At 47.9% G+C, this 27,357-nt stretch overlaps 10 protein-coding genes; 4 read left to right on the top strand and 6 right to left on the bottom strand.

The window, feature by feature from the left end:
• Nucleotides 1-558: 558 nt before the first annotated feature.
• On the bottom strand, nt 559-1,595 carry GSBLH_T00000904001 (uncharacterized protein; the record flags this gene model as incomplete). XM_013039194.1 has 5 exons in its annotated part: nt 1,460-1,595; nt 1,378-1,428; nt 1,231-1,348; nt 822-1,195; nt 559-792 (listed from the first exon to the last, which is right to left on the bottom strand). The coding sequence occupies exons 1-5, from the start codon at nt 1,526-1,528 to the stop codon at nt 559-561; spliced, it is 846 nt and encodes a 281-aa protein (XP_012894648.1). The 5' UTR covers nt 1,529-1,595.
• A 418-nt stretch (nt 1,596-2,013) lies between these two features.
• On the bottom strand, nt 2,014-2,811 carry GSBLH_T00000903001 (uncharacterized protein; the record flags this gene model as incomplete). The annotated part of the gene is made up of 4 exons (XM_013039193.1): nt 2,014-2,103; nt 2,137-2,530; nt 2,564-2,710; nt 2,741-2,811. 4 exons carry the CDS (start codon nt 2,809-2,811, stop codon nt 2,014-2,016), a joined length of 702 nt encoding a protein of 233 aa, XP_012894647.1.
• Nucleotides 2,812-2,989: 178 nt separating this feature from the next.
• Nucleotides 2,990-3,349, bottom strand: GSBLH_T00000902001 (uncharacterized protein; the record flags this gene model as incomplete). Its single annotated transcript, XM_013039192.1, has 1 exon — nt 2,990-3,349. One exon carries the CDS (start codon nt 3,347-3,349, stop codon nt 2,990-2,992), a length of 360 nt encoding a protein of 119 aa, XP_012894646.1.
• A 3,679-nt stretch (nt 3,350-7,028) lies between these two features.
• On the top strand, nt 7,029-7,812 carry GSBLH_T00000901001 (uncharacterized protein). XM_013039191.1 has 3 exons: nt 7,029-7,130; nt 7,160-7,577; nt 7,607-7,812. The coding sequence occupies exons 2-3, from the start codon at nt 7,572-7,574 to the stop codon at nt 7,793-7,795; spliced, it is 195 nt and encodes a 64-aa protein (XP_012894645.1). The 5' UTR covers nt 7,029-7,130; nt 7,160-7,571; the 3' UTR covers nt 7,796-7,812.
• Nucleotides 7,813-8,470: 658 nt separating this feature from the next.
• GSBLH_T00006152001 (uncharacterized protein) lies at nt 8,471-9,415 on the bottom strand (the record flags this gene model as incomplete). The annotated part of the gene is made up of 6 exons (XM_013039190.1): nt 8,471-8,657; nt 8,724-8,941; nt 8,971-9,085; nt 9,116-9,200; nt 9,231-9,311; nt 9,343-9,415. 6 exons carry the CDS (start codon nt 9,413-9,415, stop codon nt 8,471-8,473), a joined length of 759 nt encoding a protein of 252 aa, XP_012894644.1.
• A 990-nt stretch (nt 9,416-10,405) lies between these two features.
• Nucleotides 10,406-12,001, bottom strand: GSBLH_T00000900001 (uncharacterized protein; the record flags this gene model as incomplete). XM_013039189.1 has 10 exons in its annotated part: nt 11,890-12,001; nt 11,770-11,857; nt 11,670-11,741; nt 11,463-11,639; nt 11,351-11,429; nt 11,160-11,322; nt 10,984-11,128; nt 10,867-10,952; nt 10,567-10,830; nt 10,406-10,537 (listed from the first exon to the last, which is right to left on the bottom strand). Exons 1-10 carry the CDS (start codon nt 11,977-11,979, stop codon nt 10,406-10,408), a joined length of 1,296 nt encoding a protein of 431 aa, XP_012894643.1. The 5' UTR covers nt 11,980-12,001.
• A 1,114-nt stretch (nt 12,002-13,115) lies between these two features.
• On the bottom strand, nt 13,116-13,822 carry GSBLH_T00000899001 (uncharacterized protein; the record flags this gene model as incomplete). XM_013039188.1 has 2 exons in its annotated part: nt 13,515-13,822; nt 13,116-13,481 (listed from the first exon to the last, which is right to left on the bottom strand). The coding sequence occupies exons 1-2, from the start codon at nt 13,575-13,577 to the stop codon at nt 13,116-13,118; spliced, it is 429 nt and encodes a 142-aa protein (XP_012894642.1). The 5' UTR covers nt 13,578-13,822.
• A 345-nt stretch (nt 13,823-14,167) lies between these two features.
• On the top strand, nt 14,168-15,324 carry GSBLH_T00000898001 (uncharacterized protein; the record flags this gene model as incomplete). Its single annotated transcript, XM_013039187.1, has 8 exons — nt 14,168-14,174; nt 14,207-14,280; nt 14,314-14,361; nt 14,393-14,518; nt 14,551-14,723; nt 14,753-14,982; nt 15,011-15,132; nt 15,163-15,324. 8 exons carry the CDS (start codon nt 14,168-14,170, stop codon nt 15,322-15,324), a joined length of 942 nt encoding a protein of 313 aa, XP_012894641.1.
• A 935-nt stretch (nt 15,325-16,259) lies between these two features.
• Nucleotides 16,260-17,655, top strand: GSBLH_T00000897001 (uncharacterized protein; the record flags this gene model as incomplete). Its single annotated transcript, XM_013039186.1, has 7 exons — nt 16,260-16,313; nt 16,345-16,435; nt 16,467-16,573; nt 16,609-17,063; nt 17,094-17,343; nt 17,376-17,486; nt 17,515-17,655. 7 exons carry the CDS (start codon nt 16,260-16,262, stop codon nt 17,653-17,655), a joined length of 1,209 nt encoding a protein of 402 aa, XP_012894640.1.
• Nucleotides 17,656-18,320: 665 nt separating this feature from the next.
• Nucleotides 18,321-21,070, top strand: GSBLH_T00000896001 (uncharacterized protein; the record flags this gene model as incomplete). The annotated part of the gene is made up of 4 exons (XM_013039185.1): nt 18,321-19,097; nt 19,122-19,710; nt 19,821-20,074; nt 20,105-21,070. The coding sequence occupies 4 exons, from the start codon at nt 18,321-18,323 to the stop codon at nt 21,068-21,070; spliced, it is 2,586 nt and encodes an 861-aa protein (XP_012894639.1).
• Between the last annotated feature and the right edge of the window lie 6,287 nt (nt 21,071-27,357).

The following is a 27,357-nucleotide window of genomic DNA, read 5'->3' as shown; positions in this document are numbered from 1 at the left end:
TTACATCCGCGACACGCCTGGCTTCGCCGAGATCTCCACAGGCATCTCATTGATCAGCACCTGCACGTAGTAATCGCTGAAGCACTCCACTCTACGTCTTACGCCCTCTCTCTCTCTCCGCCTACAAATCGACCTCCAGATTCGCCGCCATGGGTACAAACGCCGACCCGCTGAACCCCAGCTCATTGAACATTTCGCGCGGGAATCGCGGCACCTGCGTCCCAGCCCTCGTCCATCCCTACCAGCAGCGAAATCAGCGGCAGAACCGACTCCGCATGTCCGAATCGGAGGTGTCCCACGGTCTCCTTCTCGCTCTCGAAATCGAAATAGTCCTTGTATCGCTCCAGGAACTCCCGCTTCGCCTTTCTTCGCGGCTCCAGCTTCAAATAGTTCGCGCCGATCCCCGAGAGCATCGATCGCCCCAGCACGCACGCCATCTTCACGTTCAGAGCCTTCCCGCTGCCCTTGCTGGCCCACAGCTTCGTGTCCTCGGCGAGCGCCAAGTACTGCAGAACGCCGGGCTCGCGCAGCAGCAGCGCGCAGCTCCTGTTATAAATGTTATAACAAGAAGCCTAGATCGCATCCTTCCAACACCCCCACCTCGAATTGGCACATCAAATATAAGTGACCGAACAAGTCGTAGCGGGACTGGATGTCCAGCTCGCGGTAGTCCGAAAGGAGAAACGTGGAAACGAAGTTCGGACCGCGCATGATGATCAGTTCGGAGTCCGTTGCGATCCTGGCTTCCATTTCTCCCGTGGTCGACGGGTCTTTCTTGTGCAGTTTGTAGTTCTGCTGATGGGGGAAACGGGGAAACCTACGGGGCAAACGGAGAAGAAACGCAGCGGCGCGTAGCGATCGAAGACGGTGCGATTCACCTTCCCGTCGGTTCCGATGATGTCTTCGCAATAGTTTGGTTCTCGATAATGAATCTGATCTTTGGGATATTTTTCGGGAATCAGGTTCTCCATGAAAATGTCGCGAGTCTGTTGGGTGCGCTTTTTGAACGTGCTTTCGACGATGAATTCACCCTGCTCGCGTTGGTCCATGTAGAGACGCTCACGAAGCCGCTTTGCGATCTCCGCAATTTCGATTTCTCCAGTCTTGCAAATTGTACCTTCATTTGATTCTTCCCAACCTCGAAGTTCCTTTGCCCAGTCCAAAATAGTGTCATTCATCAAAAGGCCTCTTTGCTCTTAGTTTCAAATTATCCTATTAAAAATTGCGTACTTAAATCTTCAAAATAATGGACCGCTTTGTCTAACTTGTTGACATTGTTTAGGTGACGAGAACCGTGACGCTGAATTGTTTCCGTGTGAATAACATGGCAAAATTTTGGGATTTCCACCTGCAATCGAGTCAACATGTAGAAAATACAGGATATTTTCCATAATCATAGTTGGCTTTTGAAGAAAGATAATTGTTGACCTATTGCTTACCTCATTTGTAACACACGTACGTGATAATCGATTTTCATTGTGAAGGGTTTTTCCTCGACCATCACCGTAGACGAAGTCGTTCTGTACATACCGGCCGCAAAAGAAATCGACGCTGCAACGACCGCCGTAAGAGCATAGTATACAAAGTTCTGTGCCATACCCCAAATAAAGTATATCAAACAAACACTTCACTCATGCTTCCGCTTTTTATTATGCTCCATCTGCTTCTCCATGCCCATACTCGTCGTCACCTTGTTCTTTACAGACCGTTTAAACAACTCTCCCGATTCCTCTTCATCCGTCGATTTCTTGTACACAACTACATTGAAGCCGTTCTACATTTGCTACAGCCAGCGTCTCGCAATTTTCCCATCAAAGCTTCACACATGGGAATCAGCTTGCCTTCCTCAATTCGGAACATCGATAATTCGCTTGTCATCACGCACAGCGAGTCATTTTCCATCGACAAAACGACCGGCTGAGCCGAAAGCTCAACTTCCTGCACTGCATCGGGCAATGTGCTATCGAGAATGAGAACCTTCTTCGAACTGCAAATAATGAAAGAAGAACTCGACTACTCTTCAACAATAACAGCAAACTGGGTCTTTTGCAGAGGAAGGATTTGGGAGGGAATCAACAAGACTTCTTCTTCACTTTCGATTTTCTTATGGCTTAATGCAGAGAATAAGGAAAGTACAAGCAATTCGTCTAAATACCATGTTTGGAGGCAAGTTCCCGATTCGATGTCCCACTTGCGAAGAGTTCCGTCCGCACTGCCAGAAATGAGAGAGCCCGCTACATTCGCAATACAGCTAACGTATTGCTTGTGACCAACGCAAATCGACTGGATGTTGAACGTCTGAGGGAAGTGGTTAATGAACACCTTTTCATCACGGTCGCTCGATGCTAGATAATTTCCAAAGCTAACGAGATCTGTGATCACCGTGGCACAATGACCTAACAAGTAAGTCTTCTTTTGGAGAGAAGGCAGATCGAAAGCGATCACATCACCGACTTTGTCTCCAATGATCAGATATTCCTTCCCATTGTGAAGCTGAGTAAGCACAGCTGAACATTTCTTCTCCAATTTTCTAGAAACTCATAAAATAAACTCCAAATCTCACATATTCGCAATCTGCTCTCCCGATTCCACCAAATAAACCTCCAAGGTTTTTAAAACGGTTGTTAGGATGAGATATTTGGAATCTATCGAGAACACTCCCATTAATACTTCAGAAGCACACTGAATCGTTCGTTCGATCGACTCCTCCCTGAAATCAACCAAGAACCCCAAAACTCACTTTCTATTTACAACAAAGCATTTCTCATCGCACAAAAAAGCCTTGAGTGTCTCCGAACCAAACACCTTCATCTCTTTTTTTCCTGAGAGTTTTTTGTCTCTCCCGAGAGTGCGTGGTATTGAAGTGTGGTATTTCCAGGACAGAATTCAGGACTGTATAGTGCAGTGGCTAACACGCTCGCCTGACACGCGAGAGATCCCGAGTTCGAGCCTCGGTATAGTCATCTTTTTTTTTTCGATCAAACAATTTTTAAACCTTCGTATCCACTAAACGCTCCTCCGGATTCGAATAGGATTGTCTGACTGCTCTTTTAAAATCACACTTGGCCTTCACACGGATGAGCACTTGGATCAAAATGAGTGTAATCAACACTGCAAACGAAATGTGGATCGAGACCCACGTGCTATACTGCTCATCGCGTCGAACCGGCCCAAAGCACTTATTGTCTGCCTGGTAATCGTTGCTGCAACTCTCCGTGATCGCCGAAGCGGCAATGAATGAATCACGATGGGACCGAAGCTCCAATCGGACGAGCGAAACCTTGTTCTTTCCGTAGTGCAGCGAGTTCCAGTTGTTGCCGAAGTCGCAGCCCACACCGTCCGATGCCATGTTGAAATGCTTGTTCTTCGGCAGATTGTCCACGCTAGAAGTGATGGAGGAGCATCGAAACGAACTTCGAAGTGTCCAGTTGCCATTTATTGTCGTTCTTCACCAAACGATAGCAGATGTGGTCAACGTACACAACCATGGAGCAGGTCTGGGAGTTCAAGTCCCAGAGGCCGCCCATGTCATCACAAATATTTTGGCAGCGATCCCTACATAGATAGATCAAGGAGGGTGGATGGGTACAGAGCATGTGCGCAACTCATTTCTCTGGCGGTGCGGTAGCGTACAGCGCTGCTGTTAAATCGAGTTTCGAGAATAACGTTCTGATCAGCGTCTCTCAGGATGATGTGGTTGGTATCCAATAACATCAAAAAGTGGTAGTAATGCAGATCGTCTGTGTATACACAACCCGAGGAAGGATCTCCCTCTGAGGTACAGCTATCACGGCACGGATAGTACAACCCTGAGACTTCCGTGTTCTTGGTAAATGAGTGGTCCTTTCCTGAATCAGTAATATTAAAGGCAATATTATCAAATTCCTTTATTCCTTCATCTTGCCATCTCTGGGCTTTTTCGTTATACCTATATTTTGACTTGCTTTATCATGCACTACTCTTTGATCCTCGAAGAACGAGAAGGCACAACGTAATACCAAACCACGAAAATGATCACTAGAATAACGGGTATTATCAGAATAATCTTCAGGAAACGATAAAAGAACTCCTTGGTAGGATTTTTAAATTCTTCGGTAGCCATTTTAAAAGTTTTTGTGTTCTTCTACAGATTTCCACCATAGTTCAAACAAACAAGGAAGCTGGATATTTAGACTATTATAATAAAATAACAACTTATTGAGCAACTCGTTGCCGCTTAGCTTCCACATCTACACTTAATCTTTTTCTTCTGGCCAACCATCACGTTTCTCCTTTTCCTCCTGCTTTTCCTCCTCCGCCGTTTTCTCTTCTTCCGTCGTTTCTCCTTTCTCACTTTTCTCGGCAGCTTCCCCTTCATCATCCTTCCTTCCTTCCGGCTCGCTTCTCTTCACCGCTCCCTCCTTTTGTTCTTTCTGTTCTTTCTGTTCTTTCTGTTCTTTCTGTTCCTTCTGTTCTTTCTGCGCCTCGGTCAGGGAAGCCAGGCGTGTTTGGAGCGTCGGGGCGGCGAACGCGAGATTGACCAGCGCGTCCATCGCCTTTTCCTCCGTCTTCGAAAGCTCCATAGCGTTGGTGAGCGAGTGCAGGCGCGCAGGCTCCGCCTCGCGGCTTTCTCTAAGCGTGAGAGGAGAGAGAGGGGCGTGCTGGATGGTGGAGAGCGTGATCTTCGCCTCGTCGATGATGGTGTCGTGCACGGAGCGCGTTTTGAGCTCATCGGAAAGACGGCTGGAGTTCTCGGTCTTTCCCGAATCCATGCATGGGGTGAAGGAGCCAACAAAGCGATTCAATGGGTCAATTCATTCAATGGGTCAATTAATTCATTCAATTCAATTCATTCAATTCAAAACCCGTTCATTCAATCAATTCATTCAATTCAATCAATCGATGATTCAATTCATTCAAAACAATTGGGATATTCTTTTTCATTTCCGTGAGATATTCGGTGTTGACCACCACAAAAACGCTATTATAAAACTCGATGATATTTCCATAGCCCTTCTCCACCTCCATCTCCACTTCCTCCACAAACAAGCAAATATTATATTTGGTTCGACTCAACGATTCCGGATACAAACTCTCAAACGCGCCCAGCAACTGCACGAACGTCACTTCGATCTTGAAAAGCTTCGCCACCGCATAAATCGCACAAATAATAATGCTGTTCATATTCCGATCCTTCATCAAAAACGTCTTCTTCTGAATGATCTCCTTCAGCAATTGCCACGCCTATCCCTCATTTGGCTTCGCTGCTTTCACTTGATCCGTGAGAAACCGCGCGATCTCCTCCGAGAAGCGCAGACACGCGACCAGCTGCTTCAAATGCCGCAGCGAGTAGTACAGCAAATGCCGAATGAACACCTCCACCGACACGATCAGCTTCTATTCCTCATCGCCGTCCTCCACACGCACGCCGCCCGTGTTCCCCAGATACTTCCAGATCTCGCTGTCTCGCTTCCAAATCGCCCAGTCGATGATCGAGTCGAGGATCTGGCGTGACGGCCTGGACGAAACCCTACGCGGTTGAAATGGTTCCGAACGTCGCCGATGACCAGCTGCGAGGATTGCTGGTTGAGTTTGTCGGTGAAACGGTCGATGACACGCTGGAGGTCAAAAGGAGAAACCGAGAAGAGGGTGAGATAGCTGAGAATGTCGAAGTTGTTGTTGATGAGAAGGTAGATCGATGTGTCGTAACTAGAAATCAAAGAAAAGAAAAAAAGGAATACGATAGTGCCAACACCGAGTTGATGAATTGCTTATGGTGGAGAAGATCGAGCAACTGCTTAGGAGTACTGTGACTCGATTCTTCGTCCATCATTGACGATAATACAGAGTTAAATATCGTCATTGTCATTCTAAGGTCAAAAGGAAACTGGTATTCCCACTTAGTTACATCGGTTATAACCGTTCGGTTGATATGTATACTTTCCAGAAATTTAAACACCTCGTCGTATAATTTTACTATTTCATTTGGATCTATGACTCTTCTCAAGTTCTATGTGTTTAAGCAGCACGGTCTGTTCCACACCAACAAAAATAACTCCCGCTTCGTATTCGTCGTCCTACTATTCCAATAAGCGAGTAATTTTGTTTGTTGTAATGTTGGATTCGATGCCACACGCGTTATCTAGCAAAAATAAACACAGAAAAGTGTCAAGTACCGACACATCACACTCCGGAGTTGAATACAGTAGGGAAGATGGTGTTCCTAGATTGCTATTAGTTCACCTTCGATCCACGATAAATTTGAAAGCTTTAACAAAAACACACTACTTACTGAGCTGGTTGCCCATAAGCATATCCATCGAGTTATTGGCATGAGCAGGGGTTTTTGGTGTAACCTATTACACGATTAGAAACGAAACAAAACAAAAAGTTCAATTCTGCCTACTGGAATGCGATACTCTTTTTCAGGGCGTTCTGACATCAGTTAGAATGATATCGATTTCTATTTGGTACAAACAATTTACTTTCTGCTTAAAATCAAATCTCTCTTCTCCAAAATAGTCACGATTTTTGGACAACTGACCAAATTAGAGGGTATTTTTGATTCTGTTCTGAGAGTTTCATTTCTTTGGCGGGAATTGATGGAGGGAAAAAGGTCAGACTAAAAATGTGGAAAACTGTGGAAAATGAAAGCGAAGGGGATTTTTTAGTGCTGATGATACAAGAGATCTGCTCGATTTTCTCACAAGCAGCTCTCCCTTTTTATTGTTCCATCACATAATTGAAAGACATGTATGTATTCAATAATCGGTCAATGAAATGACCGGATAACCGCGGGAGTGAATCCATTCATAATGACTGGTTAATTTCAATTTAACCGTGATAACGTTATTTTATTCAAAAGGTTAATCGTTTCTCTAAATGCCTACCATTTCACTATCATTTTTTACCAGATCCGAACTTGCTAGTAATGAGGGGGATCCTTGCTATTCCCTGGCTCAAAAGAGAGGATTGGACTTGTTAGTGAAAAAGTTGGATAGTGATTTTACCACTGTAGGATGGTCTGTGTTATGAAATGAGGAGTGTAGATTACTACTAAGGGCAGTTATGATCAATTACTGGAATTCTTTTATGTTATGAAAGATATAATAATATTTGAAAAGCCAGCGGACAGCGATCTATCTCGTGATGTATCTTTTCCGTTCTCTGTTTAACCTAGTTGATGAATAAGTTTGTTCTGCGTTTTTCTGTACCTTCTACTGTCATTCGAGCACTCGTCGGGAAAGGCGGACAAGCAATCGACACTTTGCGTAAACTTTCTTTAGCCTCCATTGTTATCCATTTTGCTGAAAAAGAAGACGGAGATAGCATTATTGAGCTCGAGGGAAGTGTGAGTGCAATTTCCGAAACCTTCCCTATGGTACTGATGCGCCTGCTCTGCCTGCGTCCTGGAATTTTACTCCCAGGATCTGAAGGCGAGGAGATTCCTGCTACAAAGAAATTCAACCGCGAACTTCTCTCCAGCTCCGACATGTTCTCGGAACATCTCTTCTTCGCCCTCAATCCGACCATGTCCATCGGAGAGTTCCGCGAAATCCTCGAGAAGGAGCCGAGCGGCAAGGAAAGTGTGCATGATTGTTCGTTTTCGTTTATCATTCCGAACAAGAGTGCAGGATCGATCATCGGCCCGTCTGGCTCTGTGATTAATCAGATTCGAGCTTCGACCCAGACGTCAATCAAAATAACCAAGGCTGGCAAGGGAATCCATCAGCGATGTGTGACTGTGAACGGTGAGGGGAATAATGTGTTGCAGGCTGGAAAGCTCCTTATCGAGCATTTGGAGCGGAGTGAGTAGTTCATTGTTATTGCTCTTTTTTGTTTGTTGACAGACGCCTTGTCTTTCAAACTTCGCCGATGATTTGCTCAGTAAATTATGGAAACCGAAAACGAGTCGAACCACAAGAAAAAGAGATTTGCTTTCTTCAATCTGACGAATGAGAGGGTCGTGGATCTGCTCTCTTACTCGAAGTGTCTCTACTATTTCGGTGTGATCGAGACGATTTTGTTCTTCTTGTCCGTTGCTGGCATTCCACTCATCGGCTTTACCCTCATGTCAACTTCGTTCAATGAGAACTCGTCGCTCGATCGTGTAGATATTGTAAGCTTTGCTTTCGCTGGGAGGCTGAGTCGTAGTATGTGCGATGGAGATATATGATCACTGTAATCACACTTGTCATCGTAGTCGCCCTGTCTCTCTTCACGAACTGGCCGAAATGCACCACCGAACTGGCCATGAAAGGAGAACAGGAAGTGTGGAATACTGTGTGCCGATCCCGCGGATCTCCCTTTGCCCTCTTCTTCAGTCTTCTCGTCATCGTCATTATTCAGATCTGGGCAGTGTATATTGCTGAAATGTACCGTCTTCGTTTCAAAGAACTCCACGAATCCAACGAGCTGAATCAGCTCCAAAACGATTCTCCTTCTTCTCCTCCATCTTCTTCTTCTTCGTGTGTTTTCACAAACAAATAAATCATCCTCTAATCGATAATGTTCTGGATCCCGATTGAATTCCTCCATCCAGTCGTATCGCTGCGTGCGATCTCCCTTCCGAAATCGCTCCACTTCGCGCTCCAAAACCTTCCGGTTCTTGCTGTAATGATAGCAAGCTTCTTCGTAGGAGTAGTTGTATTGGTTGTGTGTGCAAATCGTGCGAAGTGCTAACCAGGACCTCCACACCGACGGATTCTATTTTCACAAAAAATCTAACAACATGTACTCGGTACTTTGCAATCATCGTCTTGTCTCGCCATAAATAGTCCAAACGCTCGCCGTACTTCTGATCGCACAGTCGGCAGATCTGGAAGTCCTGCATATGCTTGGTTGACAAATTGTACACGAAGGAGTGGTCCAGCACGATTACCGCACGCAGACCAATCCAGTGACCATATTTATAGTGATAACACATTTTACTTTGGTAGCTTCTCTTACACATTCCCGAAATCTACAAAAGAGAAGAGACGGAGCGCGTACTTCTGCAATTAGTTGATAGTTCAGCGAAGGAACTTCTCGAGACTTGAATGTATAATAAACGCGATAGTGGATGTGGATATTTGATAGAACGGACTCTAAAGCCCTTTTCGTATATCTAGATGTCGATTCAAACAAACTTCTCTACTCGTCCAAAGGATTCTCATTTTGAAACAGAGCATCATCTTTGACCATTGCGTCAATAAAATGCTCCCATACATTACGGGAATTTCCTATCCATTAGTACCAACGATTGCTCCTACCAACTAAAATCGCCAATGTGCTCTTCCTCCCCATCGACGGTATTTTATTTATATCGGGAACGTTTTCGTTGTAATCCTCAACTACAATTTACGCGTTTCGAACAATCTGTACTTGAGAACGGTTGGCATAGGTCAAATCCCCATGCATCAAGGCCTTTTTCAATTGAATCAAAAATTGAGGCCATTTGTTCTCCCTTCTTGAGGTGAAAAAGGTGGAAAATGGAATCCACAAATAGGAACGATTTCAAAATCAATTCCTATTTGAATTGGACAATTTATTTGCTTTACTATGTTCGTAGTAGTGAGTTTACAGAATGCTTCAAAACCATACACGAGTAGTTGCATTAGAACGGAGGAAAGGTTTTTAAGTATTCTGTGGCGTTCCATTATTTGATTTGGGTTGAGATACAAATTGGCATTGGTTATTATCACTATCCATTACGTCTAATTTTGAGGATACCAAAAATAGTGAAACTAGGTCGATTAAATTCAATGATACACTGCAATCTAGCAAAATCAAAGTGTATCTTTGCTAGATACACGTCTGGGATCAATGAACATGTTTTGTTACATTAAATGCACACTGCTTATATGTAAAACTGCAACATATACTCAATTTGTAATGTCATTAGTCATCAAACCAAATTGGCCAATATTCTATATCTCCATATTGAATACTTTAAATTCAGTGTGTCCCATATCCAGATTTCATAATTTGCTTGGCATTCCTCAATCGAATGCGCTTACTAGTTTTAGTTGTATGGATTCTTGTTGCAGTAGCTCTAGCATGTGTTTTAGGCGCAAAATACATTAAAGCCTGGTTGGAAAAGAGGAGACGTCTGGAAAGGCTAAAACGCGTATGCATTTCGCTTGCAGATAATGCGTTTAGAATTTGGGAGCATTGAGAAAGCGAAAAGAAGACTTGATATCTCTCTACACTTGGGCTTATGTATACTATTCATATATCTGTATGATGTGTAGGAAAGTGGCGATAAGAAGGAAGGCGAGTTGATCCAATCGGATCTAGAATCAGTCAAACAAGTAATTCGTGTCCTTTTTCGTTTACCGCTTCAGGATATCGAGCAGTTACAAGACTTAATCCAATCCGTACAGAGCACCTCCATTTTCCATCCTGGATATGAATCCCTCTCTTCTGTTTTCTAACAAACACACCACTATGTAGTCGGCGACTTATGCCTCTTTCTCGACAACGCCGTCGACACATACGCAGCAAAAACCTCCGCCGTGGACGCTTCCTGCATGAACGGGTGCATGAGCAGCTCCTTGACCGTCGCCCTCCGCGAAACCTTTCCTCACCCCCTCTCCTCTCCCCTACATCCTTCTCCAGCGCCATCCGCAGGAACGACTTGAATTTATTTCCCCATCGCTCGGGGTCCTTCAGCGTCGGTGGCGGCGCGCTATAAATGCGAAACAGCGCCTTCAACGCGGGCTCGTGAAAGTAGGGCGGCTCGCCTTGCGCCATCTCCAACGCCGTGATGCCGGCGCTCCACACATCGACGGCGACGCCGTATCCATTCCCCTGAATCAATTCGGGAGCCATCCAGAACGGCGTGCCCACCACCGAGCGACGCTGCTCGTCCTACGCGATCACACCGTTAAATAAAATGAAGCGAACGTCCTGAAGGAGATGCACGGCGAAGCCGAAATCGGCGAGTTTGACGTGGCCTTGCGAGTCCATCAGGATGTTATCGCTCTTTATATCTACCCAGAATGGTGGAAACGTGGAACCCACCGCGATGGATTCGGTTCTTGGAGTGGAGAGCGTCGAGAGCGAGGAGGAGACAGCGACAAACGTAGGCGATGAGGGGCTCTGGAAGCGGATATTCGGGCGACAAAATATCGGCGAGGGATCCGCGATCCATGTACTCCATCACGATCTATTCTCTGATAATAAAAAGAAAAGACGACGTAGATTCGCTTGCCCCATCGGAAGCATTCGAGGAGAGGCACGATGCAGGGATGATGGCTTTGGCTTTGCAGCTCGATTTCGTGCTGAATGTAGTGGTAGTTCTCCTCCGAACACACCTTGATCGCGACCTGCTTCCCCGTGCTGCGCTGCGTGGCTTTGTAGCTAGATGCACAGACCAGATTTGGAGTACACGGCGCTGAAAGCTCCTTCGCCCAGCAGATGATTCAACCCTTGATAATACTGCGCTGGATCTTTGTCTTGGAGAACGACTGGGGGTGAGCATGACAAAAAATACAAAAAACCGTTGCTTCCTTGCTTATCGAGGGAATTGTAGGGGATGCTGTCGAATTTGTTGTCCACACCGTTGAAATGGAAACGAAGAACATCTAGCAATGCTGTACCGTTCTGAACGATCTCCTCCTTTGAAATATCGGACGTCTTTAACACTTCTTCCCATGCTGCCGGCAATCCCGACAATCCTATTGTAAATGCAGTCACGGAATGCAAACCCGTTGTAGAGTTGATATCGATAACGACATGGTTAACCAACTTCACCTCTTGCGGTTTGGAGATCTGAGGATCTACTTTAAATAAACGGGGTAATCCTACCTTTCTTCCTCTTTATCGTTGTTTGGAGTCGCTTAAAGAGTCCGGGCTTCTTTTGTTTTCGACTTTCTTCTTCTTGCTGCTTTTCCTTCTACGCGCTTAGAGGCGAAACCCCGAATCGACATTGATCGCATTCATAACAAATTCACGTCCAGGAAGACCATTTTCACCTTGATCGACTGGATTCTTAATTCTCGACGGAACAACAGACATCTTTGTATCTGTGATCCTTCTGTGACTACTCGCAATTCAAATTAAATAACTTTAACAAACACATCACTTCGACTGTTCGCTCGACTTCTCTTCAAATGCAGAAACATCCTGATGCATAGACGCCAGATCCTTCGCTTTCGTCGTGAACTCGTAATCGTTCATCGAAACCAGATGAACGTCGTCTTCTGGCATCGTAAACTGCCTCAGCATCTCGATCGCCTCGTCTTCTTTCAGCAATGGAGGATTCACATCGTTCGCGTGAACATGGATCATATCCGTGAAGACCGAGGTCACTCCGAGCGATAGGACGCTATCCAGCGCTTTCTACACCATCACCGAGATCATCATCTGTTCGTTACATAGTAAAACCGCAAATTCTTATCTCTATACGCGGGACAAACCGCATCCAGGCACTTTTCCACTTCTACGCTGAAAGCTCTTCAACATGCCAACTCTCCACATATCCGATTTCCTTCGCCTTAAACGCCGTGGAAATCACGTTAAACATGTTCGTCGTCGCCAGCCGATAGCTAAAACACCACTACCTCACACCTCCCCATCATCCCCACCTTCTTGACCTCCTCGCTGATTCCGGCCAGTCTGGCGATTCCCTCACTCAACGCCGGTTCCAACGCCGTATGCCGCAGATCCTCCCACACCATCAATGATCCCGCTTGTCCCATCAGCGTGGGCAGCAAATACCCATACTGAAACGACTCCGGATCGGGCGGCACGCACTCCGCATCCTTGATCGAAGGCCGAATGCGCTGCGCATAGAGGTCCTCCAAATACCGCGCGATTTCGAACGCCTCTTTTTGGCGCGAAAGCAAATTTCCCGCGTCCACCGCCTGCAAATCGAGCAGCCGCACGGGCCGCGCGCCTTGGTACCCTTCGAAGCACCGGTCCGCGAACACCGCCAGCCCGCACAGCTTCATCGACTCCATTAACTACCCTCAAAACGTGGAAACGGGGAAACCGTGAGCTGGGAGGGAGGGTCGGCGACGAAGAACGGGGAAAGCGCGGAAACGGCGGCGGGCGCGAGGGGGCGCGTGGCGATGGGCGTTTCGGAGAGATTGAGCGGGAACTGGACGCCAATGAGCCGGTCCAGCAGCCCCACGTCCCGCACGATCTAGGCGTCACCGCGGGGAACGGAGGGTGCCTGGAGGAGCTTGATCCAGGAGTAGGAGAAGGCGGAGACGTCGACGGGATCCCCGCGGGGAGGCCTGGCGGGACGCGAGCCGTCGGCGGTGAAGGGGAACGTGCCGCCGATGGCGAAGAAGCGGACGCGGGACGCGTCGATTTCGGTCTGTGTGAAAAGTGGAAAAAGTGGAAACTCGGATGTGGTAGAGCGCCATGGCGAGCTGGGAGTCGGTGATGAAGGGAGGAATCTCCAGCGTCAGAAAGTCCAGCGCGTCCACGCCGAGCTGGCTGAGAGACAGGTCCACGCACTGGCGCAGCTGTTGAGGGCTGTAGGCCTGGCCGCTGCGCTGGTGGGAGTAGATCTAAGGGGAAGGAGAGAAGAAAGAGAGAAAAACTTTGGAGCTCAGAACGAAGGCGCTGCGCGGAAGCGAATCCGCGGTTAGAAGGCCGTGAAGCATACCGTGAGGGTGGATGTAGCCTGAGGGGTTTCTAGGGATGAGAGAGCGGGACGGCGTACCCGCTGTGGTTCTCGTCGAGGTATTCCTCGCCGATGGTGATCTATGTGTGAAATGGATCGGGAATGGCATGCTTGGACCAGATTGGTTCCGAAACGACAAGCACGCTGGATTTCGCCACTCCAATCGTCATTGTACACACGACTTCCGCCTCGTCCGTATCCCAGTGCACTCACTTCCCAGCCTGTCCTAAATGAAATACTCAGACTGAATTAATAATACTTGGGAATCGTATTTACGACACGCTTCTTCAAATAACGAGATTTTATTTTCGCTGTGTCTTCCTTGGTGGCATAACCCTTGAGGATTGGCCATTTGTTTGCTTTAATCGACTTTATACCCTCAATACCAAATTCATCGCTTTTGAAACGGCACAATCCACGCAATCCCAAGCACAAACGCTTTTGAGATTGCTGCAAACTGCAGAACCGTAACATCTCTTACGCTTCTCGAGATATGACCAAACTTCCGTTTTTAGGAAATCCATATTTCCCAGCCTTTTACTGTTTGGGATCATTCTCTTATTACATTCGATGAAGTGTAAGTGTTCTGAAAAGAAGATTCTATTATAGGCTTATTCCGTGTTGCAATCGTGTGTTTCCTTGCCATTGTCTGTACAATCAAGGCAGAGGAAGTTCAAAATGTTGTATGCTATTGGCCCATCGATTCTCATATCTAGCATGAAGAAGGAATTGAGACTCAGCTTGCTCAACTAAAGCAGGACTATGTTGCTTTCTTCATATCCTTTCATTGTGTAGGACAGATTGCTTGAAGAACAGAAGCAGTTAAAAATGTCTATCGACGGTTTTGCCAGTGTTCGCACTCTGAGCAATCTGAAAGTGGAAATTGATGAGTGCAACGAGCGAATCACTGAGCTGAAAAGCGTAGATTTGCTTGTACTGGGTAATGTGTGTAGAAAGTGAGTAGGAAAACCACGTCGATTAACAGACTGATGGGTTCGATTCTGAAGCTGAAGTCCAAATCCCACATGTCCATCACCCAATTGTACTTGCTCAAATTGTCCAGAACGATCCTTATCGACTACATTTATCCCTTCTTGTTCCGCTTCTTGAAATACGCCGATATCATGTATTTGATTTGGTTAGTTGTGACCCCAGCCTTTCCGCCATTGAATCGGATCTCAAAAAATTCTGGAAGTATCTGCACACCCTTGACTGGTTCGTTCGCTTTGAATCCCAGGCGAAGCAAATTTCTTCGCTTGTCTGGGCCAAACTGATGGACTATTGGGGCATCCTGTGTAATCAAGTCAAGATGGTGCAGCAGCGAATTGGACCGGAGATTCCGAATCGAATCGCGTCGTTCTTCTCTGCTGCTGCGTCCAAGCTGTGTATGCAATGGGGTTGCGTTGCATGTAGGGAATGCGATTCCTCCGCACTACCAGGAGCAGCTGAAAGAGATCTACGAGGCTGCGAAGATCATCAAGAACCCGAAGGTGTTCGTGTCGAACCTGCAGCAAGCGCTCCAGATGAGCTTTCAAGTCGAAATGGGGATGGGGAGTGAGGCGTAGATTTCGATGTATGCGGAACTGTTCTTCTACTGCTTTATCCTTGTTTGGATCTCTCTGCTCGTCACTTCTGTAATTGGTTATAGAGAATTGTGCATTGTTTGTTGGAACATTCTTTTTTCTTCCATCGTGCATTTGGAGGAGCGATTCTCTTTTGTGCTATAGTTTTATATTTTGAATAAAAATCGGCAGTTCCTTGAGAAAGAATGAACTTGTTTAGTTCCTTTGTTTCTTTCCTGCGAAAAAAGTTTTGGGAGAAACGGACAATTCGTTGGAGACTCGAAGTGAGGATTTGGGATGTGATGAACCCTAGAACTCTCTTCGTGAAGGAAAGGACCAGCAGTTTTACGACCTCATTAGACAGGGAATCGATGTAGTGAATGATCGATTTGACGATTTGTCAATTCTTCATCTAGCTTGTAAATATGGAAGATACTCCATTGTTTCCTATTTGCTGCAGAGTCGTAAGAGCTATTTTGCTACGATAAATCCAAGATTGTGATATTCGTTGTGAAGATGGAGAGGGCAACATTCCTCTCCACTATGCGTGCGAAGGGAATTATATAGATATCATCGAACTTATGACCCGTAGTTTATTATTGTCCCTTTCTGACTCTTAGGATTGGATCCAACCCTATTAGAAAAGCGAAACAATCGAGGATGCACGCCTCTGGACAAGATATCCGATACACAGCTCCAAGAGTCACTCTTTCACCGATTGTCGTTGAATCCCGCAAGTCGCATGTTCCTTCCTGTTGAAGAGCCTGTTCCAAACATGTTTCTTCCGGTTGAAGAGCCTGCTCCTGATATGTCTCTGCCTGTGAAAGAGCCTGTTCCCGATATGTCCCTTCCTGTCGAAGAATTTGCTCCCGATATGTCCCTTCCTGTCAAAGAACCCTCCACTTCTTCGCAGAACCTGACAACAGAACATCCTTTTTGTCCAACCGTGAAGCGACTGAACCCATCCAATCCCATGTATCTTAGTGTTGATTCCAAGTAGTCTGTAACATGAATTACTGCTGTTTGTTCGAGATTCGATCCTTTTTTACCTGGAGGTAGTTTTTTCTACCCAGGGTTTTTATCCTAAGTTAGTTAATACAATGGAGGTGGAGAGTGAAACAACACAAAACGACTGGATAGGCTCGTACTATGCTGTTGGAGATGTCCAGTTTCACTGACAAATAGAGACGAATTGAGGACAAACAAAGAGAGGTGAACGAGAAGCGCCAGGAGATGGAGCGTCTGGAGAAACAACGCAATCAACTGAATGCGGAGGGTATGTACATTTCATGTCGGTTTCTTTTCAGTACGTGGCCTCCAAGATGAAATTCGCAGACTGCTGGCCCCCAGCTGGTCGATCGCTCAAATAATCAAAGTGGTAAAGATGGACGGCAAAAACAAGGCAATCGTGAAAGTATTTCTTTGTCTTTGCACACCCTCACCTTCCAGGACGGAATGATGGACTCCGACTGCGTCGTCGACATAGACGAAACCATCCCCATCGACCAATTAAAGCCGAACACCCGCGTCGCCCTGCACGCCCACTCCCAAAAAGTCGCCAAGATCATGCCTTCGAAAGTGGACCCGATCGTCAGTCTGATGAAAGTGGAGAAGGTCCCAGACAGCACCTACGACATGTGCGGCGGCCTGGACAAGCAAATCGCGGAAATCAAAGAAGTGATCGAGCTTCCCTTCAAGCACCCCGAGCTGTTCGAAGCGCTGGGCGTGCAGCAGCCGAAGGGCGTTTTGCTCTACGGCCCGCCCGGCACGGGAAAAACGCTCCTCGCGCGCGCCGTCGCGCACCACACGGACTGCTCGTTCATCCGGCTGAGCGGGTCGGAGCTGGTGCAGAAGTACATCGGCGAGGGCGCGCGCATGGTGCGCGAGCTGTTCGTGAGCGCGCGGTAGGCGAAGAAATGGCGGGTGAGGCGTAGCGAGCACGAGCCGTGCTTGATCTTCATGGACGAGATCGACAGCATCGGAAGCACGCGGCGCGAAAGTCGAGGCGGAGAGAACGAGGTGCAGCGCACGATGATGGAGCTGCTGAACCAGCTGGACGGGTTCGAGCCGTCGAACCGCATCAAAATCATCATGGCGACCAATCGGATCGATATTTTGGATCCCGCGCTGCTGCGACCCGGACGCATCGATCGCAAAATCGAGCTGCCCAACCCGAACGAGGCGGTAGGGCCGGCGAGGGAGGGCGTGACGCGCAGGGACGGCTGCAGATTCTGCAGATTCACAGTCGGCGGATGAATTTGATGCGCGGGATCGATCTGCGGAAGATCGCAGGAATGCTCACCGATGCCAGTGGCGCGGAGTGCAAGGTAGAGGAGTGGAGCGTGTGGGATGTAGGCGGTGTGCACGGAGGCCGGAATGTTCGCCATTCGGGAGAAGCGGATGCATGTCACACAGGAGGACTTTGAGATGGCGGTGGTGAAGGTGACGAAGAGAGATAGTGATGCGAATACGTCGTTGCGTAAATTGTGGAAGTAGAATTGTTTGTTTGATTGGGGAGTGAAAAGAAACAGAGGAACAACATATACATTTGTTTTCTTGATTCACCAGAACACCGTTTTCCTGCAGGATCGTTTTCTGCACTTTGTAGTTCAAAAGACGAACTGGCTCGAGATGGTGCTTCTTAAACCATGTATTGAGCTTCTTTGATTTTTCCTATGGGTAATTTACCCTTAGAAAAGTTAAATACATGGGTTGCGATGCAGTAGTCCTGAAAGTGAAGGATACGATTGACGAGGGCCTTCCTTTCTTTACGGACTGCATCACTTCCATGCGACTCGACTCCATCGAGAGAAAGCAAAAGGTTAGTGCACTTTTCACCGAGCATCCCACACCTGTACTCGTATGAAGAATACAATAGACGAATATCATAGAGATAGTCTCGATGCGTAGACAGCGATCTCAGTCTGTTAAAGATGGCTCGCTGTATCAGTAAATTTTTCTACATCATATTTGGACAAATGAGATCGAACCATATCTAGCAGTCCTTCATATTCGATTATCAGGTCAGTTAACTGACTCTCGTGCTTTTTTATGCTCTGTAGTGAGTTTTGGAGTAATATGCCTTCTGTTTCCAAATTTGACATATAACTACAAAACAATGGGCTAAAATACTAATTCATTTATTAATTCTTTATTGTGATATGGCCAAAAAAGTGAAGCAGGACAACGACGCAGGTGAAGAGATAGTTGAGGCTTCAACTATCCAGTGTGATTACTGTAAAAATCGTACTGGGTCAAGTCTCGTTTTTTGTCGTATATGTAAACGTTGGTTTTGTAACTCTACTGATGTTCGGCAGGGTTCACACATATTTTTGCATATGTCGTATACCCGCCATTATCAGGCTCTGTCTCACAAAGAAAGTGTGCTGAAGGGGAGCCGGTTTAAGTGTTCCTGTGGAAACTCGAATATCTTCGATCTCTACTATAGAATGGTGAATGGCGCGGTCAAAATCCGTTGTTTACCTTCGTGCCTGTCCAAAAATGCTCTTGAAGATAAGGCATTTGATATGGACTTGTGGAAACCAATTGTTGATGATCGTCGCCTCACCCCAGCTATCTGTACTATTCCAAATGTAACAGAGTACTGTTCAATTTTGTCTGCTCAACGTATCTCCCAGTACGAACACCAGCGTATAGCGAATAAAAGCTTGCGCATTGAAGACGTTGTAGTAAACGACTATTCTCAGGTTCGTCATACCCAACAAGAGTACGACGATTCTCTGGCTTACTACAAAGTTTTTGAACCCTTAATTCGCATTGAAGAGTATGATCAACGGCAAAGCTCGTTGGTCGATGGAGACAAACATGTTTATGTTTCTTTCTTTCGAGAACACCACAAACAGGGGTACCATCCCGTTGCTGTCTTTGAAATCCATATGACAGAATATAGCCGTGGTATAACGCAATGGGATAATCTGGTATTGACGTGGTCTTCCAATCAGGAGGATTTGGACCAAGATCAGGATGATGAATATTTTGAGAAAAAGAAAAGTTCGCAAGGTTCGAAATGTAACCGAGCGGACGAGCATGAAAATCTGGTTGAGATGATGGAGAATCAGAATCAACTGGATGAAGAGATTTTACAGACGAACGATTATGAGAATTTACTCACCTCTCGGATTGAGTATACTGGAAAGGTCAAGAAGATTAAATCCATTCGTCCGGAAGTAAATCTTTTTGAGTGTAGATTGGTGATTACGAGCAAAGAGATTCCTCGGAACGTTTCTGCGTATAAAAACGGGTATTACGATGTTCGCTTGCAAGAAGCGGGGACATCGGCAGCCCGTCGACTTACCGCGATTAAGCTCCTGGATGACGAAAAAGCAATTAGTCAGCACATCTACAACATTTTCTTAGGAAACAAATCGATGATGAACAAACGTGAATTCTACGTTTCCCACAGAGACCGCGAAGTGAGCTTCGATGCTCCGAATCTTCGCCCTCTCAACAGATCGCAGCACGATGCGATCGCTTACGCCCTCCAAAGCGAATTCACATTGATCCAAGGACCTCCCGGGACGGGAAAGACAGGTTCCTCTCCTTTTTTTCACTCTGATAGCTAGTCACAGCTGCCGCGCTGGTCTACAATCTCGTCAAGCGGCACAGGGAGAACATCCGCGACATCCCGCGCAAGTACAAAGCCTACAGAAACGACCCCAAGCATCTCTGGCGGTTCAAAACGCCGGGCCCCGTGCTGGTCTGCACGCCGTCGAACGTCGCGGCCGACGAAATCTGCGCGCGAATCCACCGAACCGGCGTGAACGTGGTGCGGCTGATGGCCGTCTCCAAAGAGAGCATGGAGAGCCCCGTGCAGGAGCTCTGCGTGCACATCAAGGCGAGGGAGCTGATGAAGGCCGAGGCATCCGAGCTGCTGGCCATCCAGACGCGCCACGATGTTGGGATGAGCGAGCCAAGTGACTCGTAGGACGGAGAGGAAATCGAAGAGGCGGACTGGCGGCACTTTATGAAGGAAAGCGGAAAGTACAAGCGGCGAGTGATTCAGAGCGCCGATGTGGTGGTGTCCACGTGCGACAGCGCGGGGTCGCCGCTCCTCAGCGGCTGCGTGTTCAACTCCGTTCTGGTGGACGAGGCGTCGCAGGCCACGGAGTGCGAGACGCTGATTCCGATCGTGCACGGAGCGCATCGCGTCGTGTTGGTCGGCGACCAGAAGCAGCTGCAGCCCGTGGTTCTGTCGGCAGTTTGCAAGCGAGCGGGGTACGATGTGTCGCTGTTCGAGCGGCTAATCGACTCAGGGATGGAGCCGCAGCTGCTGTGCGTGCAGTACCGAATGCACCCCGCGCTGTCGGTGTTCAGCAACCACAAATTCTACGAAGGCCGCTTGGAGGACGGGATCGGCGAGGCCAATCGCCCGCTCATCAAGTTCTGCTACCCCAACACGAAGGTTCCGCTGCTGTTCTGGAACGTGAAGGGCCGTGAGAGCATCGGGAACACGGGCTCGTCCTTCCTGAACGTGCAGGAAGCCACCGCGGTGGTGAACATCGTGAAGGAACTCATGCAATGCGGAATCAAGGAGAAGAAGATCGGAGTCATCACCAGCTATACCGGACAGAAGGTCCTGCTGAAGAATCTTCTGCAGCAAAGCCGGCTGGGAAAAGTGGAGTGCGCCAGTGTCAATACCTTCCAGGGACGAGAGATGGATTACATTGTGTTGTCGTGCGTGCGATCCAATCCCATGCGGATAATCGGGTTCTTGAAGGATCCAAAGCGATTGAACGTCGCACTAACGCGAGCTAGGTTTGGAATGATCATTGTGGGAGACACGTCGGTTTTGAAGTACAACGATCTGTGGAAAGAGTATTTATCGTATCACCAAGCACTTAATACACTGGTGGATGGAAGTATCGGTCATTGGCAGGTTTCGGCACTGTAGTTGCTTCGCATCTTCTTCCTTCTCTAGTTTGGGTTTGTTGCAACAAACAAAATACCTATATGCTGTTAGTTTTTTGTTGTGAATAGAAGAGCCGCTCGCACTCTCTTTTCCCACCATCATCAATGTATCAGATAAGGAAACGCTAATCACAGAGATCAGACTCAAACTAATGGGCAAAAAAAACTGTTGCTCTTGGAACGCAGTATCTCTCTACCAGATATTCCTTAGCTGGAAAGATTCTTTCGTTCCGTATGGATAGATAGATAGATTGTTCAACCCTACCTGCAAAACTGTATTCTAAAGAAATTATAGCCTTTTTTGGAAATGTATAATCAAGATGAAATAATACAAAATCAGAATGTATGCGTTGTGTACTACCCTCCATTCTAGTCGTTTTCCATTTTAGGAATCGATGTTAAACGATTTTTCCTTCCGAAGCCCGGAGGACCGGATATTAAATATATATCAATCCTTTTATTCATTGCGGAGGTTATATTTCTAGAACGTTGAGGTTTGCTCATTCCGTTAAAATTAGAGTTTACTCCTTGGAATGTGTTTGGTATTATTCTGCGGGTCGTGCTTCTTCATGACTTTTACATGTTATCACGCGCTATTTCAGGTTCGACTTGAGTAACATGTTTATTCTAGAGAATGGAGGTGTGTTAAAAAAGCTACCATCTGTCACAGTTTCTGAGGATCGTGTTGTCATACCTGCGATCCGATATCGAACAAATGATGGTGTCATCCAAGTGAAGTGGTGTCATACTTGCCATTTTTACCGGTTTTTCTCATCAGCCAAGTTTACAATAGACCCGTCGATGCTCATCATTGTAAAGTTTGCGATTGTTGTGTGGTGGGGTTTGATCATCACTGCGGGTACCTTCCTTTATGATTCCATGATTCTCATAGATGGCTAAACAACTGCGTGAACCAGCACACACTTCGCTATTTCCTGTGGGTTCTCTTCGACACGTCCCTCCCTCTCTTTCTCTTCATTCTTTAGCGGCATCTGCGGCGTCGTTTGCTTTTTCTGGATTTCCGCCTTCGCTTTTCGCCATTTTCACGCCCTTCCCTTTTCCCAGTTTAAGCAGCACATCACCGTCTGGGACGACTTGCTTCTCTTCATCTTCCTGCTCTGTCTGCTCTTCTTCCCCGCGGGAAATCGCTTTCAGAAGCGAGCCATGGTGGGAGTCGCGTCGTTCTGCGTTTTTCTTTCGTTGGCGCACATGGTTTTCGTGGCTCCGTCGTTCTTCTGGCTGATCGTCATATCCTTTGTGTTCGATTCGCTTGGATGGAGGGCTCCTTCACTGCACTATATGTCGTGCGCGATCATCGCGGGAGCGATCGGCGCGTGGCTGTGCGGGTTTTTCGTGCATTACATCTGGCTGTTTCGATTGAATATGACGCAGAAGCAGTTCATCAAGCACGAAATGAATCAGAAAGGACGCATCTCCTGGATACGAGCGATCAAGAAAGTGGTGAGCGTGATGATCAGCAAGCCGCCTGCGCCGATTCCCTCGCCAACACCGCCGTATTCCCCGTTTTGCTACCTGCCGCCAGGGAAATACGCGGGTCCTGCATGGATTGTTTGTTCGAAAAAACACGGAACTCGGGAAGGCTGACGGAATAGGTGATGAAGAGGCTTCGATAGGCGTCGCGGGTTGTGCAGAAGCGGCGAGAGAGCGTTACGAAGGTGCGAAGGAGCCAGCGACCGGCGGATTGGAAGGACGGGGAGTGACGAAGCTGCAGCGCGACGCGACAGAGCGATTGGAGAACGGATTCGTTCTGTGGTGAAGAGAGAGAAGGGAGAAAAACGCTGGTGATTCGAGAGGAAGGCAAGGAAACGTCGAGTTGATCCATGGGGAGATCGGAAATCACCACGCTGATCGCTTTTTCATCGCTGAAATGAAGGAAACAGCCAACCAAATAGAATTCTATTCATTTATGAATGAATGAATGAATGAATGAAAGAGAATGGATATGAAGTCAATCCCGCAAGAAAACGAGCCGCCAACACGAAGAGTTCGCAATGTGGATTCGATTGGAGATCGCTCGCCATCTGTTCCAGCAACAAATCGTTGTTCTCTCCCCGCCTTCGCTGCAGCAACGCGACGAAATCGATCCAATCCGCGATCGACGCGTTCTGTTCGCTCAATTTCCGGCCGATTTCCCAGACGTTCGCTGACGATCGCTCTCGCAGTTCGCTCAGAATCGCTCCCGTGCGCTGAGGGAGGAGCGACAGCAAATTGGCGTCGGGTAGGCGGCGCAGAATCTCGCAGACGGAAGCGTGTGGCAAACTCGGAATCAGCGATTCGAGCTCGGTGCAAGCAAAGGAAGGAAGCGGAGTGGGGTAAGAAGAGAAGCAGTCGGCGATGATTTGCTGCTTTTCAATGGATGCGTTTTGAAGAGATTGTTTGGTTTGATGGATCGCCGAAGCGAAAAGATTCGGCTTCGTTGATTCGAAAAAGAGCGGGAATTTGCGAAGCAAAACGCAAAGCAATTCGAACTCTGAGTTTTGGAGAGTGGTCCGAACGCTACAATTCACAAGCGAAAAGCGTGCAAACAAGTCATTAAACACAATCTCCGGATTGGATAAAATCGACGCCGCCGTTTCCAAAACGCCCTCCAACAATTCCCACCATCTCTTTCGCTGACAGCAATCCACTAAAATGCCGCAAATGGTTCCTAAATCGCCCGAAGAAGGCAATCGAGTGAGTTGCAGCGAAGAAAGAAGAGCTTGGAGAGTGTTCGGGTTTGGATTGTTTTGATGGAGTTGTTGAGAGAATTGCTGCCAGAGCTGCCGACTTAAAGCCAATGGAGGCAAAGAAAGCAGCGGATTTGATGATGATGATGACGAAGAAGAAGAAGAAGAAGAAGGTGATGGGACGAGAAGAGAATGGAGTTGGATTAAAAGGATGCTAGAATAAAGAATGTGTTGTGGATCTACTTCTGGAATTCGGGAGTTTTTTCGGCAAGAAGCTTCGACCACACTTCCGAGTAATGAACGATCTCCGAAACGTCCGAAATCATCCAATTCTGATTGGTGGGTCGGTTTTTGGTGAGAATGGATTCGATCTTGTCATCTTTTTTCAAATGATTCAACGCGAAATTGCACATCATCACGCACACTTCGCTTCGGTTCAGTTTCGATTCATAATTGGATCCGTTTATCAGCAATGTTTGTCCGCGAAGCACCGAACGATCGTCGAGTTTGCACTGCGTTAAGAAGCGATGCACCGCGTAGAACCCCAGAAAGCGAAGCGATTCGGCGAAGCGCAGCTTTGTCAGTTCGCAGGCAATCGAGAATAAAAGTGGAGCAAGCGAAGGTCGGAGCTGTTCGATGGCAGGAAGGGAAGCAAACAGCGACGAAAGGCAAGACAAGGCGAACGGCGAAGCCGAATCAAACAAAGAAGAACAAGAAGAAGAAGCCGACTGCCCTTCGCAGAGCAGCGAAAGATTCAATTCATTCGTCGAACGACGCGAAGAATTCGAATTCGAATTCGAATTGGAGGTTAAAATGGATTGAAGCAGTGGATACGCAGCGTTCGAAATCTTCGATAGAAGTTCTTTTCGAGAGGGCGTTTCGCCCTTGCACAGCAGCACGGAAACGCCGAGCATCCAGGCAGCCCACGCGGCTTCGCTTCTGCACTGAACCGCTCGATAAAACGCGGAGATCCGCGGCTCGTTCCACGCGGCGAGCACCGAGAAGAAGCAAAGAAGCACCGAGAACGACGAAGCGACCGGAGAAATCGAAGCGAGCTGCGAGAAAAGCGACTCGGAAAGACGCGCAGGCTGCGATTCGAGGATGAAGAGAAGAAGGAGAAGCGCGTTGGGGTTGGTGGGGAAGGAATCGAGGCGCTGGACGACGTCGTCCCAATCGGAGTCAGTGAACGAAGCGCTGCAATGGGAGATCAGTCTACGAGCGAATGGAACGCAGAAGAAAAAACGAGCGAATGGTCTGGCTGACCGTCGCCAGCAGAAGCGAGTGATCCACTTGCAGGAACGATTGCAGCGCGAAGAGCGGAGGAATCGACGTCAAATACCGAATCAAACTGGTCATTGAAACGCTCTGATGGGGTACTTTTTGTACGACGCCGCGGCAGATTCGCGGGAATCCGCGGAAGGGACGAAGAACGCGATGGGCGCCAGCAGATCGATGGATCGCGAATACGAGTTCAGCACTTCGTTGGCGTCCTTCCAATAGCCTTTCACGCTCTGGAACGCCGTTTCGCGCTTCAACACCCGCCGTTTCCCCGCGATTCCCTCCACCATGCAGCAGAGCTTCGCCAATGAATCGATTCGCCGGTCGCCTGCGGGCAGCCGGCTCAGTCGATCGACCAGCAAAACCAGAAGGGACTTGTCCTCGATGGCCGTTTCCGTGGCAGCGGGCAGAGTTTCGAATAGAATTCCGCGCGGAAGGGAGAGCAATGCGTCGAACGCGGCGGCGGAAATCGACGGAGCTTCGCTCGTCTGGGCCCATAAGAAGCGAACGGTCGCCGCTGCGCGCTACGCTGAAAGCGGATCGAAGCAAGGAACTCCTTTGCGAGTGGCGGCGGAGGCGATGAAGTCCAACGCGATGGCGTGGAGCGAAGAGTCGTCGAAGCGGAGAACGGGCTTGACGAGATCGAGAAGAGGAAGCGGGTTGAGCGAGCCGTCGAGACTGAGGGAGGTGAGGAGGTCGAGGAGTGGAGAGAGAAGCGGTTTGGGAAGGGAAGGAGGGAGGTAGAGGCGTGTGAAGTGCGTGACGATCTGCAGGATCTCGATCGAATCGACCGCGGTGTGCTCCAGAACGCGCTGGAAGGCGAGCAGAATGCTGTGATGGACGGGCTCTTCGCGCGGATCTGCGATGAAGAAGCGCGATACACGATACATTGCTTGATGAGATGGCGAAGCAGCACCCAGAACGCGCGATCGAACGAAGCCACGTTGATTCGGCAGGTCGAAAGAAGCGAGACGGCGAGGCAGGAAGTCTGCGGAGTCTACGATCGATTTCTCCGGTCGGCTGCACATCGAATAGCGGACACACCAGCTGTAGGAGCGGCTTCGTCATCGCGGAGCTGCGGAACGCAAAGGGAAGCGCTTGGTACAAAGCCAAAACGCACGAAGCGCGTTGAGAAGAAGAGCTTTGGATGCGGATTGCGTTTCTATTCATTCAGCTATCCACTTTATCATCCAATACCCGATCAATGCAAACACAATACTCATCGGATCGATCCGGTTCGATAGATTCGTTGCGGCTGCGCGCACAATCGAAACATCGTCGTAACACAGACAAAACGAAACTCCCAGCGACTGCGTCACTTCGCAGATCTTTCGCAATTCTTCGATTCTCCGTTTCTCCATCAAACCAAACAATTCGGCAACGAAACTCCCATCATAGGGGAGTTTCATCGTGGAATCCGCGCGCAAGTCGCGGAACCCGAGCAGTTCAAACGCGGATTGAATGAATGGATGAACGCTTCGATTGGCCGCGCGATTCCACGCGCCGAGAAACGATGAAATCAGCCGCTGCGCGATCCAATACACAGGCGATTGCATTTCGAGGGCATGGAGAGCGATGGAGAGGAGAGGCAGAAGCGAGTCCTCGGCGAGTTGAAGGTTTTGTTGGAGTAGAAATCGATTGACGATGGCTGCGACTTTGACAAATTCGCTTTCGAGAGAGAGGGTTGATTCCAGAAGGCGGAGGAGGTGGTAGGCGATGTGAGGGGTCGAGGGGGATGTGGAGAGAGCGTGGGCGAGAAGGCTTGGATGGCTACCCAGACGAATTTCCGTGTCTAGGAGGAGACGAAGGAAATCATGACGGGATGAGAAGAGTCGTAGGTAGAAATGGAGCAATGGTTCCAGTATGTTAGAAGCACTGTCACTACCAATTGCAAAGAGCAAAAACTGCTCGAAGGCGCCTATGCAGGGAACAGAATCGATTGTGTCCAAAAGAGAGGAATCAAGCTTCGATTCGGCATAGAGCAAATAGAATGGATTGTTAGATATGCTTTCGGCCGCTTCTTGCGTGAAGCCATAGAGTGTAATCTACATTTGTACAAATACTAATCAATTACAAATTTTGTAAGTAGGAGCGACTCCGTATCATTTGCTGAAAATAGGGATAAAAGATTTCGCATAGAATCCCACACTTCCTCTGAAATGAATGGTTGAAGCGTTTGGATATTTTCATTCGCAACTAAATGTCATTGTACTCTGAATGGCATACGCAGAAGTATAGAACATTTTACGGGATGATCAGAATTCTGTAAAAGTTCCGATAAATGCGTGACGAAATATTTACACGT

This window comes from Blastocystis hominis, assembly GCF_000151665.1.
Source record: "Blastocystis hominis, Singapore isolate B (sub-type 7) whole genome shotgun sequence assembly, scaffold_1".
NCBI classification, from domain to species: Eukaryota; class Bigyra; order Opalinata; family Blastocystidae; genus Blastocystis; species Blastocystis hominis.
The sequence above is the reverse complement of the archived record's forward strand: the minus strand, read 5'-3'. Positions and strand labels throughout refer to the sequence as shown.